Source organism: Malurus melanocephalus, unplaced genomic scaffold (genome assembly GCF_030028575.1).
Source record: "Malurus melanocephalus ecotype Western Australia unplaced genomic scaffold, MMel_1.1 scaffold_185, whole genome shotgun sequence".
Classification (NCBI taxonomy): Eukaryota; Metazoa; Chordata; class Aves; order Passeriformes; family Maluridae; genus Malurus; species Malurus melanocephalus.
The window spans coordinates 1,439,975-1,462,978 of NW_026623417.1; the positions used below are offsets into that span (position 1 = coordinate 1,439,975).

The following is a 23,004-nucleotide window of genomic DNA, read 5'->3' on the forward strand; positions in this document are numbered from 1 at the left end:
CCAAAACCACCAAAGGATAATTCAGAAACAGGAAAGATTTTTCAAAGGCTTTAAGTTCACACAGAATTAGTCCTACCAACTTTAGCAAACCATTTAGACTCATGCAATTCTGTGAAAAGTAATATGCTGGCAATTCAGGAAAGAGGAGATAGGACAAGTATTTTAAACTCTTCAGAATAAGCATCAGTCTTTCTTTGCATTTACACAGCAGTTACTAGAACGAGATGCCAGAAGCTGGAAGCTCTGGTCACACATAGTGCAAAGTGGTGTAGCAGCACCAGCACCCTTACACAGAATGTTTCGCCAAATGAGATTGCAGAAAGCAAAAATTCTCCAAGACTAAATAAGAAAGAACCACAAGATAATGGTGATAAAATATAGCTCAAGTGCTTCAAGCACCAGAGGGCAAGTCTCTAATGGACAGGAAATGCTACATCAGTATAAGTTACAGAAGTAAGTACAAATGGATAGTTTGTCACTTTTAAACTTCACAAAATGGATCATTACTCCTTTTTTCTTAGCATGGATTGACATCTTACAAACTTAGAATCAGTTTACATGAAAAGACTCTTYCCTTTTGAAAGTACTGGAATACATGGAAAATGACTTGAAGCACATTGGAATTTAAAAAGAACTGACCAATTTCTTGGACAGAGTATGTTACTTATTTTTTTTTCTCTGCTAACATAGCAACAAGGTTCTGCAGGCAAGATATTTAGAATTTTTTTTCCACAATTCACAAGGGTTCCACTTTAACTAGTATGTTTGATTACCACTTTTTTTCAWGAAAACAAAAGAGCCTTCAAAGTTACTTTGAAAACAGAATAAAACAATTCAGATTATTTTAAAAGTGTCATGGTTTATATCAACTATTCTTTACTTGCATAGGCATGATTTGGTATTAATTTCCCTTTTATATATACACATAAGAGAGTGATAGCACCTTTTACATCATCCCAAATTTCCTAAGTCCTGTAAAACACTGTCTTCAGCTGCTATTGCTGAAAATCACTCTTCTCTAAATGAACAAAACCATACCGACAACACATCTTTGAATCCTACCATAAGTCAATCAGTTCAATCTAAAACCACCTTAGAAATCCCAGACTTACACATAGAGGAAGAGAAACCCAGTACAAAGGCCTAACAAAAAGGAGAGTCAAATATAACCTGCCTTAAAAGGGCAACAACAATTAATGTTTGAAACCAGAGACACATATCACATCTCAAAAAATATTATTTGTTTATTTAATTTCAAAACAATTGTCTTGTTGTAATCCTTCTTACTTAGTAAGTCTTTTAACCGCTGCAACTCCAAACTTTGAAATCAGTTTTTCAAGTCCTTAACATCAAGCTAGCCAATATCTTTGCCACTACAGAGACATGAATTTTGTTTAACTGTTGTTCAATTACCCCATGCTCAGTCCCATCCAAATCCTTCCATCAACATTAAACTGTATTTTCTATTTTTACTGACTTTCACAAGAGTAGCAATGCAACACCCTGAACCACAGGASTATAACCTAAGTACTGGAAGAATCCTAAGGACACAAATGCATAACACAACCACAATGAGCATACCAGACATCATCCATCTTTACATGGGTTTCTGAGGCAGCATTTTATCATTGATAGTTCCCCACTAGAAATACTCCTGAATTTAATTCATTTATGAAAACACAAGAGATACTATGTTAAGCCTTGGCTYTTTTTCCTACTAGAATGGGGTCAGAAGCCTAGAGGCTGTAGGAAATGGAGGTAAAATAACTTTGAGAATAGAATGAAAATTAAGAAAGTTTTTGAAGGCCAGCTGCAATTCCCAAATCTTTGCAGTTATTTCAGAGAGCACTGCATCAGATCTAAAGTGTTCAGCTTCTCTCTTTCTACATAGCAAAGAACACACTCCTGTCAAGGATGACAAAATATGAAGCACTCAYATGAGATCCAAGAAGAAAAAAGAASTGTACCTGAAGGTAATATACAGATTTCTCCTGTCAAGGCTATAGGCCAGTAGGGAAAAAATGCAGCACTACTTTTTCTTTCCTGCACTTTTGAAAATGAGTCATYAAAAATATAATAGGTTTTCACTACAGAAAAAGAAAAGGGTTTAAACAGGCAGCAGTGGCCAAAAGAACCTGGCTTCTTATTCTCATTTTTACCTAATGATTTTAGAACCTCTGTCTTAAAAAAAGATCACCCTCCCTTTGGTTAAAATATTGCAATGMAATAGCCAAAGGATACTACATATACATATTAAAATCAGCTTGTGGGCTTAAAAATAGTCAAGGAATGCAAGGAAGTTTACAACAACTGTCACCATGACTTTATATACAAAACAAATTATCTGAGTGAGACAATGGCTTTCTTGTGGTCTGTACTTGAAAAACAGAATCTAATAAACATATTTAAACATTAAACAGAGAAAGAGAGGTACGTACATAATTAGTTACTTAATTTAAACTTGCAAAGTGYCATTTTGGAAATATTCTTATGTTAGTTTTTGGAAAAAGAAGGAAAGCCAAGCAAATGTAAAATCCAAGAAGACCCTTCAGAGCAAAAGTTTTCACTCCATACTCAGCTTCTCAGGGAGCATCATGCCGCAACAACATGGCTAGAACTAAGCAGCCAGCGGGCGTGTAATTTGCATGTGAAAATATTTTTAGAAGACACACATGAATAGCATATGCTCTCAGCCTGGGTACAATTTGCTAAATATATGTCCTGAATATTGTTTCTCTGACATTCTTAAGTATGTTCCAGATAATGGTTTCTTCTACGGATATGTTACTCTTTGAAAGCACCATATTTAAGAAGCCTTGAACAACACTGAGTTCAAGAGTTCATCTTGGGGTTTGGGGGGAGACTCTGAGTCTTCATTGTGTCAGTGTAATCACAAAGTTGGCAAATTATGCTTGAAYAGAGTGCAACAAGAAGAGGATTCCCTGAGTCAGAAAGTTAAATCAAACATGGATGTTCCTTCCCTTGGCCTGAACCAAAGGAGCTTCAAAAATTGTATCTTAAAACTCTCCTAATTCTTTCTGTTTCAAAAGAAACAAAAAACTTCAAAAGGTAGATGGAAATCACTAAAATGAGAAATAAGCCATGTGCTCATGTATTGTTAGTTAAATTTAAACCAAATCTAGTCAAACTGACACAACATGCAAGTGAAAAACTTCATTTGAGCAAGCAGCAATCTAACTAGATCCTAAAGTCATTACCAGTCCACATCTGGAACACTCAAGTCAATTCCAAGTGACTGTGGAGCTGGCATCATGTAGTAATTATTACTTCTGAACGGCTCTGTTCAGGACAAATAAAGTTGCACCATGAGATGAAAAATGCCAGTTTCTTTYTTTGCCACCACACAACATCTTTTCCTCCTGCCTATGAAAAACTTCAGCTTCTGGATTCTGTCTTTGGCACAAGCTTTCCTTTATTCAACCTGAATGTCAYGGAGGAAAAAAGAAAGGATACCAGTAAATCCTACTGTGGTGCTTAACACTATATAGAAAATGCCTGAAATCAYAGAATGTTTTTGGTTGGAAGGGACCTTTAATGCTCATCTAGTCCAGCCTCATGCAATGAGAAGGCGTATCTTCAACAAGACCAGGTTGCTCAGGGCCCTGACCAAAAGGACCTTGAATGTTTCCAGGGATGAGGCATCTACCACCTCCCTGGCAACCTGTCAGCGTTTCACAACTCTCATTGTAAAGTATTTCTTCCTAGACCCTGCTAAAATGTCTGTCCCCAAACAAAAGTTAATTTACCAAAAATGTTGGGGGGCATGAGGGAAGAGACAAAGCAGAGAATGGAGGCATTAAATAGCTTAAAAAATCTTAATAATATCGAGACATGAATTCTAACTTACCAGAGAGCTGGGATTTAGTACTAGAGCTTATTCAAAATCAGCCCATACTAGTAAGCAAGGAAAACATCCACTTAACCCTTCCAGAGCACAAACACACAGAAATAAACATCTTTGACCACATTATCTCCCCTGCTGTATACTCAAAACGAAAGTTTGTGGAAGGACAAAACAAAACAACAGACCCTAGTGACCCCTGGGAAAAGTAGAAACTTAAACTACAATGACAAGAAGTTAAACATTTGTTATTGATTTTTATAAACAGAACTTGTACTAATTTTCATACTAACAATCAGAACTTATATTAAATTTCATACATCTAAACACTGTATGTTAACCGTAAGTATTACTAGGTAATACTCTGAGAGTCCCAAAATGCCAGGAGAAAAATCACTGCATGTGTACAACTACCCAGCKAAACTACAACACTGTATTATTCAGTAGATTGCATTATTTGACCAGTTTTAGCAGTTMAACAGAGCCGTTTAATCTCTTGGAAAAGAGATTAAATAAATGCTTATATTTACATATAAGTATATTATATATATATATATAATATATATAATTAGCAAATAATGAAATGAAATGAAATCAGCAAATTTCATATAATTAGCAAATTTCATTGCAATATTTCTCCAATCAAAACTTCCTCCAATAGAACAAAATACCCTCAAACATTAATTCAACCTTCAAAACATTACTGCACAAATTAAAGGAATAACTACAGCAAAAAATTAGATTACGGATATTACAACGGACCCGTTATAGTAACATATAATTTCACACGCAAATCATAGAGGGCTAAACGCTTTTTAAACACGCAGCCAGGAGTAACGCGTCAGGAAAGCAGAGGCAGGTAGGAAGCGAGAAGGTATTTTCTGTGCTATCACTAGAACAATCTCCTGACTCACTCCCTCCCGCAGCTCCGGGGAGCAGCCTTGCTGGGGCCGCGCTGACAGCTTTCCTGACGCAAGAGAAGCGGAGCACTGACCTAAATGCCGCAGCTGCTGAGCTCCTTGCAGCTCAGCCCGAGGGAAAGGGGCCAGCATGGATTCAAGCGCCAGCCACAGGCACCCGAGCTACTGCAGCCCGAGGATGCTGGTGCAGAGACACCCGCCGAGATCCCCACATCATCTCGACCTCTTGAGCATGAAACCTCCAAAAACGACTGCGAGGCTGAGATTTAGAGCAGAATTTTCAACAGGGAACTGCGCATCCTCGCAGCGCTTCGGCGTCAGCAGCTAAACTGGCCGCCGCAAAGTCTCAAGCAGTCACACGCGAGGTACCGAGCCTCGGACAACGTCAAACCCCACCCTGAGAGCCACTTTAGGCAGATATTCAACGGGCCGCAGGTTAATCATCAACCCCCAACCACCGGCCCCGCCCGCCACCGGGGCGAGCGCTGCGAGGCGGCCACCGCCCGCCCCCCAGCCCGCCGAGGAGGGCGGAGCAGGTGCGGGACCGGCCCCACCACCGTCCCCTCCCACCACGCCGCGTGAGTGACGGCGCAAGTCGGAAGGGCGCGGGGGAGAGAGGGAGGGAGCGGGAAATTCCCTCGGACGCTGCTGGCCCTGCTCGGCGCAGTCTGGGGCCCGCCCGGAGGTGGCTCCGCCTCCGTTGCCTGCAGGGAGCGAGGCGGAGCGGAGCGGAGCGGAGCGGGGCGGGCCCGCATGGCGGCGGGAGTGCGCCGGAAGCTGCGGGGCGGGGCGGGCCCGCATGGCGGCGGGAGTGCGCCGGAAGCTGCGCAGCTGCCGGTGGCGGCCCCGCGCGGTGGGGCCGGGGCAGCGCTGGGGGCCGGGGCAGCGCTGGGGGCCGGGATCGGCGGCCGCCGCCGCAGGTGAGAGAGGCGCCGCTGAGCCCAGTGGGTCGGGGGCGGCCGGCGCCGGGAGTGGCGGGCACGGCCTGTCCCGGACCGTTCGGTGCGGCCGGGGCGAAAGGTGGGGGGCGGTGTGTCGGGGTCCCGAAATGCCGACTGAGTATTTCATGTCAGTAGCAGCGCGGTGAAGGGTGCGGGCCCGTCCGAGGTGCGCGCGGGGAGGTACCGCGTGTGTCCGCACACATCCGCCTCTGACTCCGTTTTCTAGTGTGCAGCGATTAATTCTTTCTTGTGCAGTCTTTCCGTAGCGCGTGGATCACTCTGGATGGGAAATAACTCAGGAGGCAGTTTAACCATATTTTAATCATTTTTATCAACGAAAGATAACGTTTTGGTGCGGCAGGGAGGGCAGCAATCCAGGGTCGGCCCAGCCCTCTTTAGGTGGCATCCATACCCCTGTACCTCTGATTTCTACTGCCTTGGGACACAAATCGCCCGCCTTCCTGAAATCTTGCATCTCTTACCTGCAGCTATAATAAACTGCACTAGTTTAGGCTGTGTGCACTAGTTTAGGCTGTGTTTTTCCCACACTTAACTCGCATTTCTGTTTCAGAGGGGCTGAATGATTTGTCAACAAAACGTAGTCCTCCATCTCTTGTGCTACAACCATAAAAGCAGTTGATATGTGGAGGTTTCAGAGAACTCTGACTGTAGAAGAAACTCTTAGAACAGTGGAGTAATGATGTTACACGCTGGTTTGTTCTGCARTGTCATCAGTTTTATCTTTATTTGCTTAGTCTGTGTTAGGCTGTTTTCAGGAAAGGAATTTTGTTTGCTCCTACACCATGGAGATTTGCAGTTCTGCCCAGTACTTAGAGGCTGTGCTGTAGAGAGAATTGCTTTCCCACGATGTTACTGTTGTATGTAATAAAACACRTTTGTGGCCAAAACTGTCAATTTTTGAGAGAGGGACTTTGATTTGAATATTTGTAGTTATGACCTCAGATAAAGAAAAAGCTTAATGCTCTGATTTCTTCTTGTGTAAAGAATGGAAAACTAACAACACTTTTTTCCCCTCACTTGTTTCTTTTAATCTTAATATCCCCTTGATGAAAGAAACAAGACTTGTAAGGTGCTTTACTAAAAAGTAATTTTTAAGTGTCCCTTTAGCCTTTAAACAAAGGGATGTTTACTGAAGTGTAATCAGTGTTGTTGCCTGCTTTTTGCAGTTTATAATTGATTCTAATTCATAAGGTACTGTTTCACAAGGTACAGCTATTATCAAAAGGCCCAGGTCCCTTTTACTGTGGAATCATGTGATGGTTTGAGCTGGAAGGGACCTTTAAAGATCATTTAGTTCCAACCCCACTGCTGTGAGCAGGGACACCTTCCACTAGACCAGGTTGCTCAAAAGTCTGTCCAACCTAACCTTGAACACTTCCAATGATAAGATATTGAGAGTTTCCTTAGGCAACCTCTCCCAATGTCCTCACCATCCTGAGCATAAAGAATTTCTTCCTTTCATTCAATCTAAATCAGCCCTTCTTAAATTTAAAACCACTGCACCTTGTACTATCACTACAGACCCGATAAAAGGTCTCTATCTCTTTCCTATAAGACTTTTTTAAATACTGAAAGGCTGCAGTAAGGTTTCCCCAGAGCCTTCTCTTCTCCAGGCTGAACAATTGCAATTCTCTCAGCCTTTCTTCATAGGAGAGGTGCTCCAGCCCTCTGATACCTTTGTCCACCTCTGGACTCACTCCAGCAGGTCCACATCATTACTCAGTTCCCTGCACTTCAGGTGGGGGTCTCACCAGAGCAGAGTGGAGGGGAAGAATCCCTTCCCTTGCTATGCTGGCCACACTGTTCTTGATGCAGCCTAGGATATAGTTGGCTTTCTGGGCTGCAATTACACGTTGCTGAGTCATGGCCAGTTTTTCAACCACCAGTAACCTCAAGTCTTCTGCAGGTTTGCTCCCAGTCGGTTCACCCAGGCTGTGTTGATACCAGGGTTTGCCCCGAGTCAGGTGCAGCACCTTGCACTTGGCTTTGTTGAACCTCATATGATTGGCACCGGCCTGTTTGTCAAGATCCCTCTGAATATCATCTCCTTCCTCTAACCTCTCAGCCGCACCATTTGGCTTCATGCCATCCACAAACTTACTGGGGGCCACCTGATCCCACAGTCTGCGTCTCATTGCTAAAGATAGTAAATAGTATTGGTCCCAATGTGGGACCACCACTCATTACTGGTTTGTGCTTTGTACGTTGAGCTGCAGCTCTTTGGATGTGGCCATCCAGCCAATTCCTTAGCCATTTAACAGTTCTATTTCAAACCCGTATCTCTCCACTCCTTCATATTTTACTTATGTTCTGTCTTCTGCCTTCCTAAGTCAGTGGAGTTTCATAGGCCARTTTAACTCAGTGGAATAGCAGAAAAAGCATGTGCTTTAATACATTTTCTGCTGTTTTGTGAGTTCATTTAGCTCATGGAAAGTCTGATGAGGGTGTGAGCTGTCAGGGAAGGTTGAGGGGAGGGAAATAAAAGAGAAAAGACATGCCTCTATTCTGCAGCAATGAGCTGCTATATCAACCCATCTACTCAAGAAAGCCAAGCTATAGCATAATTATAATTATCCCACATCCATAGCATGTTTTACATTACATTTTTCAACATTCAGACTGAAAGGGAAAGTAGCATTGTTTAGAACATTACCCAGTAAGTTTGAAAGTGCATTCCTGTGTACTTTCCTGTCTGCAATGCAGTTACTGCACTTGACTACAATGAGTTGTTGCTGTACCTCATGCAGCAGTCTTTTACTTGGCTGTGTTTCTTGGCAGTGTTGATCTCATGCCCAGTTTTTGTACCTTGTGCAAAGATCACCAATAAATTCCTGTAATCTTAGAAACTCTGAAGAGTACAGACAGACCCCTGGGCATCACTCTGCATATCTAGTACTGGCAGATCCATTTTATTTGCTTGTTGTGTTTGTCTTTGAACTAAAAGGATAATCAATTTTTTTAAATGTTATTATATTTGTATAAGCAATAAAAGTCTTTATTCCAGTACTGTGGTGCTATCAGCTGGATGATTATAGCTGGAGGAGGTATTGTACATCTCAGAACATCTTATACATCTCAGTATTTAAGCTTTAAAAAAACTAGCAGAAGTAACACAAAGTGAACATAACCAGAAAAAACCACTTTGCTTTTGAGACAGGTGACAGGGTAAACAGGGCCTTGCAAAGTAATAAATATGTTATGTAAAAAAAACACGGCATGCTTAAAAACTAATAACCTGCAGTTTTGTAGTGTTGAATTTTTGTGGTGAGAAATTTCTCTCTAGTTTCTGTCATGGGATCATTTTTTTAATTACTCTGGAGAACTGTTTCAGGCCAAGGAATTGACTGAAAGTCCTTTGAACAGTAAAGTTTAGTGTTTTAGTATGATATCTGATATAACCTGTGATATCAGTTGGTATCTGTACAACTTGTAATTATATACAAAAGTCAACTTCCTGGCTAGACTAAATATATGATAATAAAGTTGAGTTGCAGTGTGATAGTGCTATTGCTGCTGTGTGAAAAGTCAGGGTGCTTGTCTTTCCTTTATCCACCAACAGGCTTGTATACTTTGAGCTAATTCATTCGTTTTCACCTTGCATGAGGTTGGGACCGTGCTGTTTCTTGTGCACCCTACAACATTACTTTCAAAACTAAACATGCTCCAAGGCACATGGATTGATATCTTTATATTCTGGCCTTCTATTACAGCCATTAGTTTCATAAGTCAGGGAATACGTTCTCTGCATGCTGCAGCCTGGTAAACGTGAAAAGTGCTGCTGGACACACTGAGTAGTGTCATTAAGGCATCATCTCATTTTGATCCACTTTTTAAGTTGCCGTTGGGGTCTGATTTGAAATGAGTAGCTTTGTTTTTCTGCTGTGCTTTTTAAATTCATGCTTTGATGGTTTTTAGCATTCCATGCAATTCTGTAGGGTCTTTTCTTGCCAAATGTTGTAAGTCGGTTTAGGTTGAACTAGTGTTTACAGCGGTCTCAGTGCCTGGCGAAATTTTTTTTTTGCAAGGAGTTGTTGCTATATTGTATGACAAGGTTGAAAGGGCATCATGGTGTGAGAGAGAATGCTTTTCAGTGAAGTAATGAAAAGGGAACAGTTGTGGCTGAAGGAAAAATACTACATCGATGACTTTGGAATTCAGCTTACCTTAACTTCCTTATGCCTCTTGAAGAGATGTATATTTATTCTGGTTAGTTTCATTGGAAGTCAGCAGGAGCAGAATTGGATCCTTGTAGTTCTTGATTTATAGTTTTGAGTTTGTAATCCGCACTAGAACAAAAAAAATATTTTCAGTTTAGGGAATACTCTTCTGAATTAATTTCCTCAAATTATGCAAGCTGCATTGTTGTTGGTACTTTTTTTACCCCCAGACTTCAGTCTAATTTTTCTTTAATTGTTTTATTCACTTCTTATTTTTCAGGAGTCTTTGAAAAATCGTTAGTGGTCATGACATTGTTACAAGTGACATAAATTAGCCAGTGGCTCAGAATGATGGATACCCAGAAGACTGCAAATGGTTTGCAAGTGATTGGAGAAGGGACTGGTGTAGGGAAAGCGACCCTCCACATGGTGGGGTATTTGGGAAAAGTCAGTTGACACTTGTTTTACATATGTGCAAAGTTCATATTTTTCTCTGTTTTGAGAGATTTTTAATTGGTCTTAATTTTACAAAAAAGAAAAAATTTGCAAAATTATTTTCCACGGAAATCTATAACAATGGCGAAAGATTATTCTAAGTAAATATGTGCCTATGATTTTTTTTACTGGCACTATTTTTACACCTGTTTGCATTCCTGTGAAAAGTGATTTGTCTTTCTAAGATCTGAGCTTGTGTTCCCTGGCAGTAAGGGTCCTATGGTGTAGTTCAAGTAGAATAAAATATGCATAATTGTGTTGTTAAAGACACCTTATTTGAATATTTAAATAAAAACATAAATTTATTTAATGTGTGGTTAAAACATACAAATATATTAAAAATAATAAAAAAGAAACCAATATAGTTTGCTTTTTTGTACTGTATTATATCTAGAAGTTGCACATTGATTTTTTTATCTTGATATGTATGTCTTACRTACATAAGGTATGGGATACATAGGATAATGTATGAAATACATAAATTTAAGCTGCTTTATATTTCTTGGCTTGTTTTTATTTTAGAACAGGGTTCCTGCTGAAACAACTGCACATGAGTATTGTCCAGTCTGCAGAGAGAAGGGTCAGATCCAAGGCTTACGGGCTTACCGCCTCAATTTTCAGGAGTCCATTTTTCTTTGTGAAAATCCTCAGGTATTACACTAACAAAGATTTTAAATTGGTCATGCAGAGGCCTTTACCTTCAGCAGTAACACCTCAGTAAGTTCCTGATTTTGTTGGTGGTAAGCAGACTGTTGAAATAGGACCCCTTCAAGTCYGAGGATATTTGTTTGCCTATAGGGAAAGATGTAACTAACCTGTGTATATGCACTGTTTAGGCCTAGGTAGCAACCCTAAAGCATTAAAAAGTAAATTTTAATGAAATAAAGGAGAGGCTTTTTTATGCAGCAAGGGACCACAAGTGGTGCTAAATAAATTTTTGTACAAGTCAGAAGGTGAATATTTAATGGTCCACGTAACTGATGCACAACTCTAGCAGGTGTGAATCTCCCATTTTCCTTTCTTTATGTTTGGGTAATGCAAGTAGGTTTATARTTATGATTACAATGTTTTCTTAATTTTTTTTTCCTTTTTAACCTTACCTGGATTTTTGTGCTTCTTAATATTTGAGTTGTGATTTTGCTGCCTCTCCCTTCACTGCTCTGTGCATGTGGTGAGGGTATAGCAATCTCAAATAGACTGGTGCCCTAAATTAGAAATTTAGACTAGATACAGGTCTCAGACCTCAGAGTTGCTTGTCCTATTCTTTCCTGCTTTTAACTAATTATAATTCTGGAGAATTATAACTAATTTAAATAATAATAATAATTTAACTAATTATAGTTCTGGAGATTGGTAACAGGGATTTGTTTATATTCTGGTTGCCACCTGCTCATTGAGCTAGCCTGAAAGATACACTACCATTTCTCAAGCATGAGATGATAATGTCAAATCTGTACCCTAAGGGAATGGATTTAGCAGAACAGGACAAGAGGATTCTCCCTAGCAAAATTAGATTATTTGCAGAGGTTGGAAGAATTTATTGAAAAAGTAGTGTTGAATTGTCACTACTGGTACATTTATTTCACAGTTGGTTATAAGACAGTAGTGAGGTAAAATATCCTTCCTATCATTCGTATGTTGAATATGTGTATTGATTTAATTAAAACAATTTAAATTTAATTTAATAAATTAGAAATCACTTTACAGAAGTCCCTAAGGCTGSGTTGGATGGGGTTCTAATCAACCTAGTCCAGTGGAAAGTGGACTTTCCAAACCAAGCCATTTTATGATTCTATGATTCAACATTCCATCTTAAAAGTATGTTTTGTACTTACTTTAGCTCTTGTTCACCTGAAATTGCTTTGCAGATTTCACTGTAACCTTCTTTCTTTCCCTCAGTGTATCTACCCACTTGGTTATAAACCATTAAACAGCATAATTACTTCTACTGCTTCAGAAAATTATCAAGTTCCATCTACTCACAAGAAAAGGAAATTGGGTGATACCAGTGACTTTTCTGCTGTTGAATCAGATCCAAAAAAAGCAAGAACTAACAGTGTGTTAAATGTTAAGCACACCATTAATACAGAYTCTGTGGTGAAATGCTACCAGGATGTCTCGTGCGTTCCCAAGGCAAGCCTACATGATGTATTGCAAAATGACCAACAAATCCCCGGCARCAGCGTGGGGTCCTGCATGCAGAAGGTGGATTTTGAAACAACCACCAAGACCAACAACTACCAAGAAAGACTTGGTAGTCCACCAAAGACTTGTACACAACCCTTTCCAGATTCAAAGCTTTTGTTAACAGCATCTGAAATTTCACCCAAAGAGGATAAAGGTTCCTCTAATGACAGAGATGTGTGTCTTCAGTGGAGAAACGTACATAATCTTTGTTGGTTAGATTGTATTTTGTCAGCACTGGTACACTTAGAAACATTAAAGTTTGCTCTAGCAGAAGAATATAATGATGGAAAATGTTTGCTTCAGAAGCTCTTAAAGAAATACCATCAAGCATCTATTCTTCTGTATTCCTGYAAAAGGAGTAAAGTAAAAGGTGAGTATATTTAGCTGCTGTTTTCTCATAGTCAGARTGATCTGCTATAAATATGTGGAATTTAAAGCAGCACACATATATGCCCCTGTTCTATTTCAAGATCACAAAAGAATGGGTTACAACTATTACCATGAATTTGCACAATASTGTGCTTTATCTAGTAGAATCCTGGTAACCATGCACTCTTGAAGGCATCAAACCAAGCATCTCTTAAATTTTTTTGGTCATATCCAACATAAAGATACTATACATTATTTATGTAATTCACTCTTTGTTACTTTCCACTCTGTTGGTTAACATGTTAGCATACTGTTCTAATTTTTATTTTCAAAATAATTTCTGTTGTGGTTTATCACCATGTGCAAATGGGCAGTTGCCTTGGCACTCCAAAAATAGTAAAGCTGCGAACATAAGTTCTTTTCTGGCTCCAGCTGTGCTCATTGAAGGCATGCTTCCCCTGAGGTTTGCAAGCTCTGCTGCAGGTGACAGTGCCTCCTAACCTGCTTCAGTTGGAAGCAGTCAAACACCTTAACCTGGATCATATGGTCTGGAAAGGGCTAGTGAGTACTCAGTAATCCTCAGCAGGGTATTAACAGGTCAGCTCAGCATAACAGGTTTGAGGACTGTAACATCTAAGCTCTGGGCTGTGATGGACAACTGGGGGAACCTTTGAGGCAGCACAGCTGCACTCAAAGTAGGATATTACTGGTGTGGCCTTTGATCATTTTTTTTCTGTGGATTCTGTTCAACTCTTAAATGAAGGTCATGGTTTTGTTATTCTCTTCAACAGGGCCATTCGTGTCCTAAGTCTAAACTTCTAAGACATCATCTCTTACAGAAATAATAAAGCTCTGGTTAGCCAGTACCTCTCATGATTTTCAATAGACATTCTGTTGGTGTGTTTGTATATATAGACCACAGTCGCACAACAGATAACTTTAATGTATCTTTCCTGGGAAAAATAATGTGTATCACAAGTGGTTTAATACATGTTACAAAGCAGGGAAGAAAACCCCAAAATGTTCTGAACTAGTTCATGTACCGTACTTGCTAGAGAGGCTGCTTGAGTTCAGGTGTTCAGCTGTTACTGGGAAGCCCTGTGCCATCCTAGAACCTGTCTGAAATGTTTTTCTTTGCTGGGCTGTATTTGCAAAGGAGCTCTGGTGTGCAGTAACACTTAAATGGGGATGGTAAGTGTTGGAGTACAGTGTTGTTTGAGAGAACTTACACCTTTTCATTTCAATTGCTGCAAAACAAATTAGTTTATTTGGGTAACAGTGGAGAGGGGATTGGATGAAGAGTATTGTGGAGAATAGGTGTAGAATTTATTGTGCTCTTCTGTGTAATTTTACAGTGTCTTTTGCATACTRTTTTTAAAAACAATCAAAAGGAATATAGCTGCCAGAAACTGCTTTTTTTGGATACACAGAATTTATATGTAATAAACAGTTTCAATAGCTATTCTAAACATTTGCTTAAACTTCTGCAGGGCATGATCATGATTGTGTAGTAGAAATTACATTCTTGCTTGTGCTTAAAGAATGTGCTTGTGTTGAAATAACGTAACTGACGTATAATGAAAAATGAAAATATATGAAAATACATGCTAAGATGCATAAAGTAAAAATAAGTTTTTCAATTTAAAATTATTTTTACTATTTTAAAGGCTCACTTAGGAAATTGGTGTTTAATCTGAAATAATACATTTAAATGTTTTATTATTTAAATTGTATAACATTAGAAGGCATGTAAGCAAATTTTCATGCTTTTGATCTTAGTGTTTAGATTTTAAAGTATTTTTTTAATCTCTAAATCTGCAGGATTTCTAATGGGTGGTTACACTATCCTTAAATATTGTTACTACGTAGCTGTTAGTACACTGCTCTTAGTCATAGTTTCAGATCAAGTAGCTTTTAGTCAGCAGACTGCAGTAAAATGTGASTAACTTGTGTAAATTTTTCTCTGGTTTTCAAACCAACTAATACCAAGACTTGGCTGTTCTACCAACAGGCAAGTATGAGTCAATGTGAAAGGCATTGATTTGCAGAGAGGGAGTGCACGTTGGGGGTACAAATGTGTATGAAAAGGTGTGGGGGCTGTTACACATTAATACATGAGACGTGTATTTTTTTCTTTAGATGTTCTTCCAAAAGCAGAATCTCATCTCAATGAAATCAGAAATGTAATGTTTACACAACTTCAGCCTCAGCTTAGGTGTGAACTGGGTAAGTAATTAGTGCAGAACTCAGTAATTACTTTCAGGAAACCCTAGATGTAAAGCCTTTTGTGTCATACATGGAAGTATGTGTGTATGTATGCATACAAGAAAGTATGGGAATACAATTGTGTCTATTGGTGTTGTGCACTTACTTTGCAGTATGATCATCTGATTTGTCCTTTGCCCATTTTGACTTTTTAGAGAGCAGATAATCTTTGTAATTATGCTGTGGTCATGAAATTGTCATTGTTAACAACCTAATAACATGGATCAATCCCTTTGCTGTGAGAATTAGAAATAGAGCCTTGAAATAATAACTGAAATTTAAATCATAGTAATAAGCTTCTCTTCCTTTTTAAGGTACTGAAAGGTGATTTCAAATATTCAGTGACCATTTTTTCTGCTTCATCTTTGAAGGTAACATGGAGAATCCAGTGTTTGCACTTCGGCTGCTCTTGCAACTGGATCAACAAGCTGAGAAACTATTCTTGCACTCTTTTTCATGGAAGTTTGGATGTGCATGTTGTGGCCACAAATACCAAGACAGGTGAGATTTTTATTTAAGTAGCTTCTATATAACTGTTCTGCCTTACCTTTTAAAATCTGTATATAATAGTTYGTTTTCTTCAGATTTCCAGATTTTRGACAGTTTAAGCTTGTTGGTGAAGTTTCACATGATCTGCTTTTTCATTTTCGAATAGTTTACTGCTATTCCATGTTTTAAAGGACTGTTATCAGTTAAAAAAGAAACAATGGGTAACAGTGTGAGTCTCTGGCTACGTTCACTCTGATATTTTGCTGAGTTCTATTTTTTGGTCCTAAAGAATATGTGCCTAATACACTTTTGCTATTGAAGCATACCTGTAATATTCATTTGGATTATAAACAATCATAGATACTCTTAACACTGTTTATCTMTTTCAAAACAGTATTACAGGGAAATAATTTCTTGAGAATTGATTTAGTTCTGCGTAGCTGCAGGTACAAGCCAGTMATTTAAGCTCCTTTTAAAGTCAGCAGAGAGATACACCTTCAGAAGACACCTCATTTAATTTGAAAAACATCTGTTTCTTTCCACTATCTTAGATTTTATGTAATAAAATTCTAGATCCCCAAGTGAAATGAGATTTATGCTATATGTTACTCTTGAAAGTTAATCTGTAGCTGTGGTTAATAGGATGTCTTCAAGAGACTTTGTTACATACTGTGCTTTTTTTAAAAGTTGAAAGATTTAGTTTAGGTTGAATATAGAGGAAGTCCTTTCTATGGCTAATGAATGAATAAACTATTTTACTTCACTTTAATATCCCGTACATTGTATTTTCATACAATGTAACCTCTGTGTAATCTCTGCTATGAATGTATTGGTTTTTGAAAACAAGACCTTGTATAATAGGGATTCTCAGGTAATGTGGTGCTGCTTTCATCTCCTCTTGAGATACTGTATTACCTAGTAAATTATGCAGATACTGGTACAAGCTCTGTCTTATGTTGGAAAGGAAACAGATAACATGAAAAGGGAGAAAAAGCAAATAATAAAATAATGTGAAACTGAAGATCATAGAACTGCTGAAAACAAATTGTGACTGATGCTGTTTGGCAGAACTAAATTCAGGGCTGGTTTGGATGTGATGCTGTCACAGTGAATTCCACACAAATGGCATGAACATGAATAGAATTTGGGTTTGCCATAGTGTTTTTATAACTTCTTTTCTCCTGGTACAGTATGTGTATTTCTGGTTTTCTGATTACCAGCTCAGCTTACTCTTTTTTTGTGTGTGTGTGTGTGTGTGTGTCCAGATTGAAGAAAACGCTAACAACATTTACAAATATAATCCCTGATTGGCATCCACTTAATGCTGTTCATATTGGACCATGTAATAACTGTGGTAGTTCATCTCAAAGACGGCAGATGATCTTGGAAAAGTAAGTTTGAATATGTGAATYGAAAAGTAAACTCCATACAGTTCTGAAACTTCATTTATTGAACATATGATTTTTGAAACCATRCTATTACTGTGGCTTTGCAGAGATTCTAAACCTTAAACTCTGATAAATACTCACTTTTAAAGATTTTAGATAATTCTTAAAAGCTGAAATGGCAAATAGTGTTTAATAATGTTTAATGAAACAGAACAATATTTAACATGCTTACCCCCACATGTATTTGAGTTAGGTCATAAATACTTAACTGTCAGGTAGTAAATACAGACAACTGATACCCAGTGTCAACCTTTCCACAGTCCCTGCTGTAGATAAAACTGTTGTTTGATCATTCGTTTACTTATTTGACTTGAGAACAATGTCCCTTGCTACTGTTTTTATGGCACAGGGGTGGTTTTTTTCAGCTTTTCCTCACTTCTTTAATCACTTACTTGGTGTTTGTTTTTTTTTTCTCCTAATCTATTATTAAATGGAATATCCATTTGTGATATTCTTTTCCCTTTACACTTACAATCTGAAGAGTCCTATGAGGAGGTAGAATAGTAAAGGCAGAACCAYATATTCTTAGAACCACGTACTCTTTCATTAGGAACTTTTGCCACTGTTCTGTTGTAATAAACTGGTTCTTTGTTGTTTCTTTGTCAGAGTACCCTCAATATTAATGTTACATTTTGTGGAAGGCTTGCCACATAACAACCTGGAGAAATACTCGTTTCAGTTTGAGGAAGACACGTACCAAATAACATCTATTGTTCAGTATCAAACAGATAAGAAGCACTTCATAAGCTGGTCTTTGAATCCTGATGGTAAGAATTACAGAATGGGTCAGGTTGGTAGGAACYCCAGGAGGTCACTTGGTCCAACTTTCCTGCTCAAGCAGGGTCATCCTGGAGCACATGGTACAGGATTGTGTCCAGATGGTTCTTGAGTGTCTCTGGTGARGGAAGTTCCACAACCTCCCTGGGCAGCCTGTTGCAGTGTATGGTCACTGCACAATGAAGTTCTTCCTCATGTTCAGGTGGAACTTCCTGTGCATCAGTTTCTGCCCATTGCCTCTTGTCCTAGTGCTCTGCACTACCAAGCAGACCGTTGTCCATCCTTTGACACCTCCCTTCAGATACTGATAAACATTGATGAGGTCCTCTCTCAGTTATCTTTTCTCAAAGCTGAACAGGCTCAACTCTCTCAGCCTTTCCTCATAAGAGAGAGAGTTTTATGGTTCTTAACTACCATAATATTTCATGAGGGTACATGAAATTGTGTTTTATGGGTTACTGCAGTAGTCTCAACAGTTAATATAAAATAACAAAGATTTCTTTTGTCTGCATTTTAAACTTCATATTAAAATGTTGTCAATAATTGGGAAACTTGTTTGTCACAGTGAAGGTTTTGGTTTGGTTTAACTGATTTGTTCAGGAGTGTGCTGTCCTATAGTGCATTCACTAGAAAAAATAATTTAGCTATGGAGTTTTTCCTTTCATAACTTCATAAAAGTTTAAAAATGCAGTCTCACCCTGACTGTAGAACAAATAATATTGTTTATTTTTAAACCAGTGATTCATCCATTCTTGGCTGGAAGCAAGGTAACCTATGGTACTATGAGCAATGAATTAAGTTATTTTTTATTTCTCAACTTTATGGTGCCTCCCACCCCTGAGGTACAAATTCATGTTAGAAACATTACTAACAGTAAGATAGTTGTACCGTTGATGGAAGATCCATAATGAGAGAAGGTGAAAAGGTGATATTTTGATATTCGTGCCTCTGTAGAGAGCATGGAGCACAGTCTTTCAAAGTATTGTGACAACAGAAAATTGTCTAAGTCATACTGCTAGAGAATAAAAAGAAATGGGAAGAGGAAGCAGCTGGGAAATGCAGAGTTAAGAACCTCCTATATGTCATACATATCTATTTTTAAATTCTTAAAGCTGTAAAATATTCTTTCATTGTAGATGAACAGTTTGCAGGTGATGAGACAAGAGTATTAAAATGAAGAGTTTCTTTTAACCCCCTGTGCTTCCCACCCAGGCAATGAAAAGGTCTACAGAAAAACTTAATTTGAGAGGTGGTTACCTGAGACCTGTGAGGGTATTTTCACACAAGATGTTTCAGCCAAAAAAAGAACTTGGCTTTGTTTTATGGTTGACCTACTCTGACCTTTAATAATATTGCTTCAAGTTTTAGTTGTGTTTGACCTTTTTACAGTTTTCTCTAGGAAAAAAAACCCTCTATTTTCTGTTTGTCAGAGAAATGGGTTAATGAAAATACTTGACAAGTATGAGGATAGTGACTTCAGTTTTAAAAGTCTCTGAGTCTCTGYACTGGTTGCTATTTTTCAGGAACTTGGCTTGAATGTGATGATTTAAAGGGACCATATTGCAAGAGACATGAAAGATTTGAAGTTCCTCCTTCAGAGATTCATATTGCTATCTGGGAAAAGAAAGCATCACATGTGCCAGAAGAACTGAATTCCCAGTTCCAGAGTAAAAAGATTGAAGATTTTTCTCTGAATAATGTACAGTCAAATTCCACAGTGTTGCACTGTGGTTTTGATAACATTGTGGGCAAAACACCTGCAGAACACTGCAAAGAGCATTCTGTGAGAACTCCAGAGAAGAAACAGCAGCAAGTAGCTGGAGATGAAAGTATTGCTCCTCATAGCTTAGAAAATCTGGCAGATGGTGATCTTGTAACACTGATGCTTGAAGAAATTCTAGTTGACTCGGAAGATAAATCACTGCCGAATGGACGGATGGTGGGAAATAACCTCATTGATGAAAGRGGCACACCACAACAGCAAGAACCAGCTTTTTCACTTAGCACTCCACATACAGGAGAGTTTGCTGGAACTAGTCTAGCTATGAGCAATAAATCCATATTATATGAAAATTCCAGTATTGGCTTACCTCTACAAGAGTTGAACCCAGTAAGTATTTCTCCTGCTGTGCCTGAAAACCATAACCCTGATTCATCTGACTCATCACCTTCTTGGACAAATGACAGAACTAACCTAGCTTACAGAGGACATGGACTAAATTCAGATCTACTGTTAAACAAGAACTTGTTAGCAGTAGAAAATACTATACAAAAGTCACCTGACTTGAAAGATGCAAGCAAAACTGTAGTTAATTCTCAAGCTCACAGTTCTTCYGCTGCCAATAATTCAGTTCAACCTTTGCACAAAGACCAAAAAGGAGGATTTGTAGGAAGCTGGGTAAAGAAATTATTAAACAAGAATACTTCTTTTATGCCTTCAAGTGCCTCAGCTCTTAAGAATGACAAAAGCTGCAGAATTTCCTCACTGCAAAAAATTAGTGAAGTACGGCTGCCAATTAAGGGTGCAAGTAATTTTGGTGGATTTCAAAGCAGAGGTACAAAGAACACAACTGAGACCCCAAAGTTACTGGCTCTTCAGAGTAATAATACTCATCCTTTATTAAATTACAAAGGTTTTTCTCAAAGCACTTGTCTTCCAACAGCAAATCATAGCAGTGTTGTAGGTCCAGCTTGGAATAAGTCGGGAAGTGCTTTGGGTACCTCGGGTAAAGTGACTCAGTACCCTTCACCTGGCTATAACTCTGGGAAGGCAGAAGAGTCAGATAGTGACAAAACAAAAAAGCTTCGCCTAAAATTGTTGAAAAAACTTAATGCTAAAAAGAAGAAGTTGGCTTCATTGGATAGATTAGCAGTGGAACAGATGAAACAGGAAAAACCTGTGAGTGAAGATGTAAGCACCCCATCACATATTGAATCTCAAAATGACAGTGAATTATTGCAGAGCTTTTTAAGGGAGCTGCAATATCAGATTGATGTCACAGGTAATGAATCTGAATTCAGTGCTAACTCAGTGCCAGGGTGCACTGGCCAGAATAACACTGATGAAATACTGGCAGAGTTACTGTCCCCTGCTTCAACTGTCACTTCCTTGGAGAATCCGAAGAGCGAAGATGAGTGTATGTACATGGAAATGGTGGACAGCAGCGTGGGGACAGTTGTGTCCAATGAGAAGGCCAGTGTGCCACAGGCAGCAGTGACAAGTGAGGACCACAATTATTACAGTCCTGTAAAGGATGCTAATTTGGAGCTTGATGCAATAAACAAACACAGTGTGAAAAAACTTTCTTTTGAAAGTCCTACAAGGGATGATATCCTTGAAGACCTGTTCTCCATTTCAGCACCAAACTCAATGGCAGGTGACCTAGATTTACCTCATTTTGATGAAACTCTGTTTGAAACTTGGTGAATACTTGGTTTCTTGGGTTTAAGTATTTTCTCAGTATTATGTATATTTTGAAACAAAGCACTACTAAATTATATTATATAACTAGTTTAATTGCACTCTGGCTGTAATTGAACAGTTTACATTTGAGGTATGTTTTTCCTTAACATTTTATTGTAACAAGCAAATCGCGGTTTAATGAATTTTATTTTTCTGAGAAGCAGTTATTTTAGCTGTCAGATATGATGATGATTTTTAATTAAAAGCTCCTATGAGTCTTAATTGTTGCTTCTTTTAATATGAAAAACATCCATACTCCAGCAAGTTTGAGAAATAATTCAGTAGTTTTGATGATGTATTACAGAATTACTCTTCTACAAGCTCATGCTTACGTATACAACCCTTGGATACAAGAAAAGATGGATACATAGTAGAAATTGTCCTATTCCTTGTGGGCAACTGCAAATATAATTTTGCAGAATATTCTTCTGAGCCAGGTTATTTTTTAAATTAGAATTAGTAAGATATGGTCCAGAGTTTGCATCACTAAGAAAGAATATCAGATGTACCTTTTAGTTACTCTTAGCTGCAAAACCATTTCATAAAAGAAAGGTTTTTCAGAATTAGTTTAACTGTAAGTTAATGCCTATTAATGTTGTCACTTGGAGTTTTTCATGACTCAAGCAGTGCACCCCCATCCGTATGTGAGATGCCAGGGAGAGGCAAGGTCAGAAGGAAGAAAGTAATGGAAAACTGTGGCAAGATAGCAGTGAGTAAGCAGAAGGATTCACACCTTGGTGTTTCTGGAGTTGTATAGCTTTCATTTTGTTAGATGGGAATCTTTTTTAAATGCATAGACACAAAGCTGAGGGTATTATATGCCAAGTTAGATTGGCTGTAATTGAAAATATAAAGGATTTTATCAGCAAGTCTTTATATCAGGCATTTTTAGATGTTTAGGTGTTCTGCATTTTTTCATTGTTTTAGATTCCAAATTCAAAACACTAAGTGCTCAGTCTTTTTCGGTAGATGCAGTTGAACATAATATTATTACAAGGCATGACCACAGATTTTAATKGTCTTGGATTGTTTGAACTAGTTCTAAAAAGTGTTTGAAAAACTGTAAGTGGCCCTGAACTCAACTTATTTCTGCTGCAATTGGGTACGTTGTTATCAAACTGTTACTTCAGGCAGTGAATAGTTTCATTCTGGAAACATGTGTTTTTGTGGAATTGAGGTTCTTTGTTTTAAATACTGTAACTGATAATGTTACAATAGAAAACAAGTGAATGGATTTTGAATGTAAAGGGCTGGCGTACTGCTGGTGAAATGTTTACCCATTTGTGATTTCCCTCATTAAAACAAAAAAAAAAGCTGATCAAAATGAGAGTTTGATTTATCCATCACARTTGCAGTGACCTGCAGCTGTGACAAGGGACCTCCTTTACCACTGGCTCAGGACACAACACAGACCCAGGGGTGAGTGAGCCCAGAGTTGTTGATGCAGAAGGCACAGGGCAGCAGGAGGAAGAGACCTGCTAAAAGATGAGGAGGTTCTGGTGGTAAGGTTTATAATAAGGTTAATAGCAGAGGAGGGAGGGTGTGGGGATACACCTGCTGTGCAGATACACCTAGACAGAAGGAAGGACCTCTGATCACCACTGCCACTC

At 38.6% G+C, this 23,004-nt stretch overlaps 2 protein-coding genes across 8 annotated transcripts in view; one reads left to right on the forward strand and one right to left on the reverse strand.

Annotated features, from left to right (window-relative positions):
- LOC130577614 (uncharacterized) overlaps positions 1-5,458 on the reverse strand; it is a 32,296-nt gene extending 26,838 nt beyond the window's left edge. For 2 of the 4 annotated variants that reach the window (XM_057373104.1, XM_057373107.1), the window contains exon 1: positions 4,857-5,456. In XM_057373104.1, the coding sequence (XP_057229087.1) occupies positions 4,857-4,914 (58 nt within the window). In that variant the 5' untranslated portion in view covers positions 4,915-5,456. Of the gene's footprint in view, positions 1-4,856 lie in introns of all 4 variants that reach the window. The other 2 variants (XM_057373106.1, XM_057373105.1) reach the window with 2 other exon arrangements.
- A 168-nt stretch (positions 5,459-5,626) lies between these two features.
- On the forward strand, positions 5,627-22,708 carry USPL1 (ubiquitin specific peptidase like 1). Of its 4 annotated transcripts, XM_057373101.1 has the most exons (9): positions 5,657-5,702; positions 10,182-10,348; positions 10,919-11,047; positions 12,296-12,953; positions 15,092-15,178; positions 15,589-15,718; positions 16,972-17,097; positions 17,761-17,921; positions 19,455-22,708. In XM_057373101.1, the coding sequence occupies exons 2-9, from the start codon at positions 10,250-10,252 to the stop codon at positions 21,356-21,358; spliced, it is 3,294 nt and encodes a 1,097-aa protein (XP_057229084.1). In that variant the 5' UTR covers positions 5,657-5,702; positions 10,182-10,249; the 3' UTR covers positions 21,359-22,708. The 4 variants fall into 4 exon arrangements, with proteins under 4 accessions (XP_057229086.1, XP_057229084.1, XP_057229083.1 ...); XM_057373103.1 differs by lacking the exon at positions 10,182-10,348 and having other exon boundaries at positions 5,627-5,702; XM_057373100.1 differs by lacking the exon at positions 5,657-5,702 and having other exon boundaries at positions 9,072-10,348.
- The last annotated feature ends 296 nt before the right edge of the window (positions 22,709-23,004 follow it).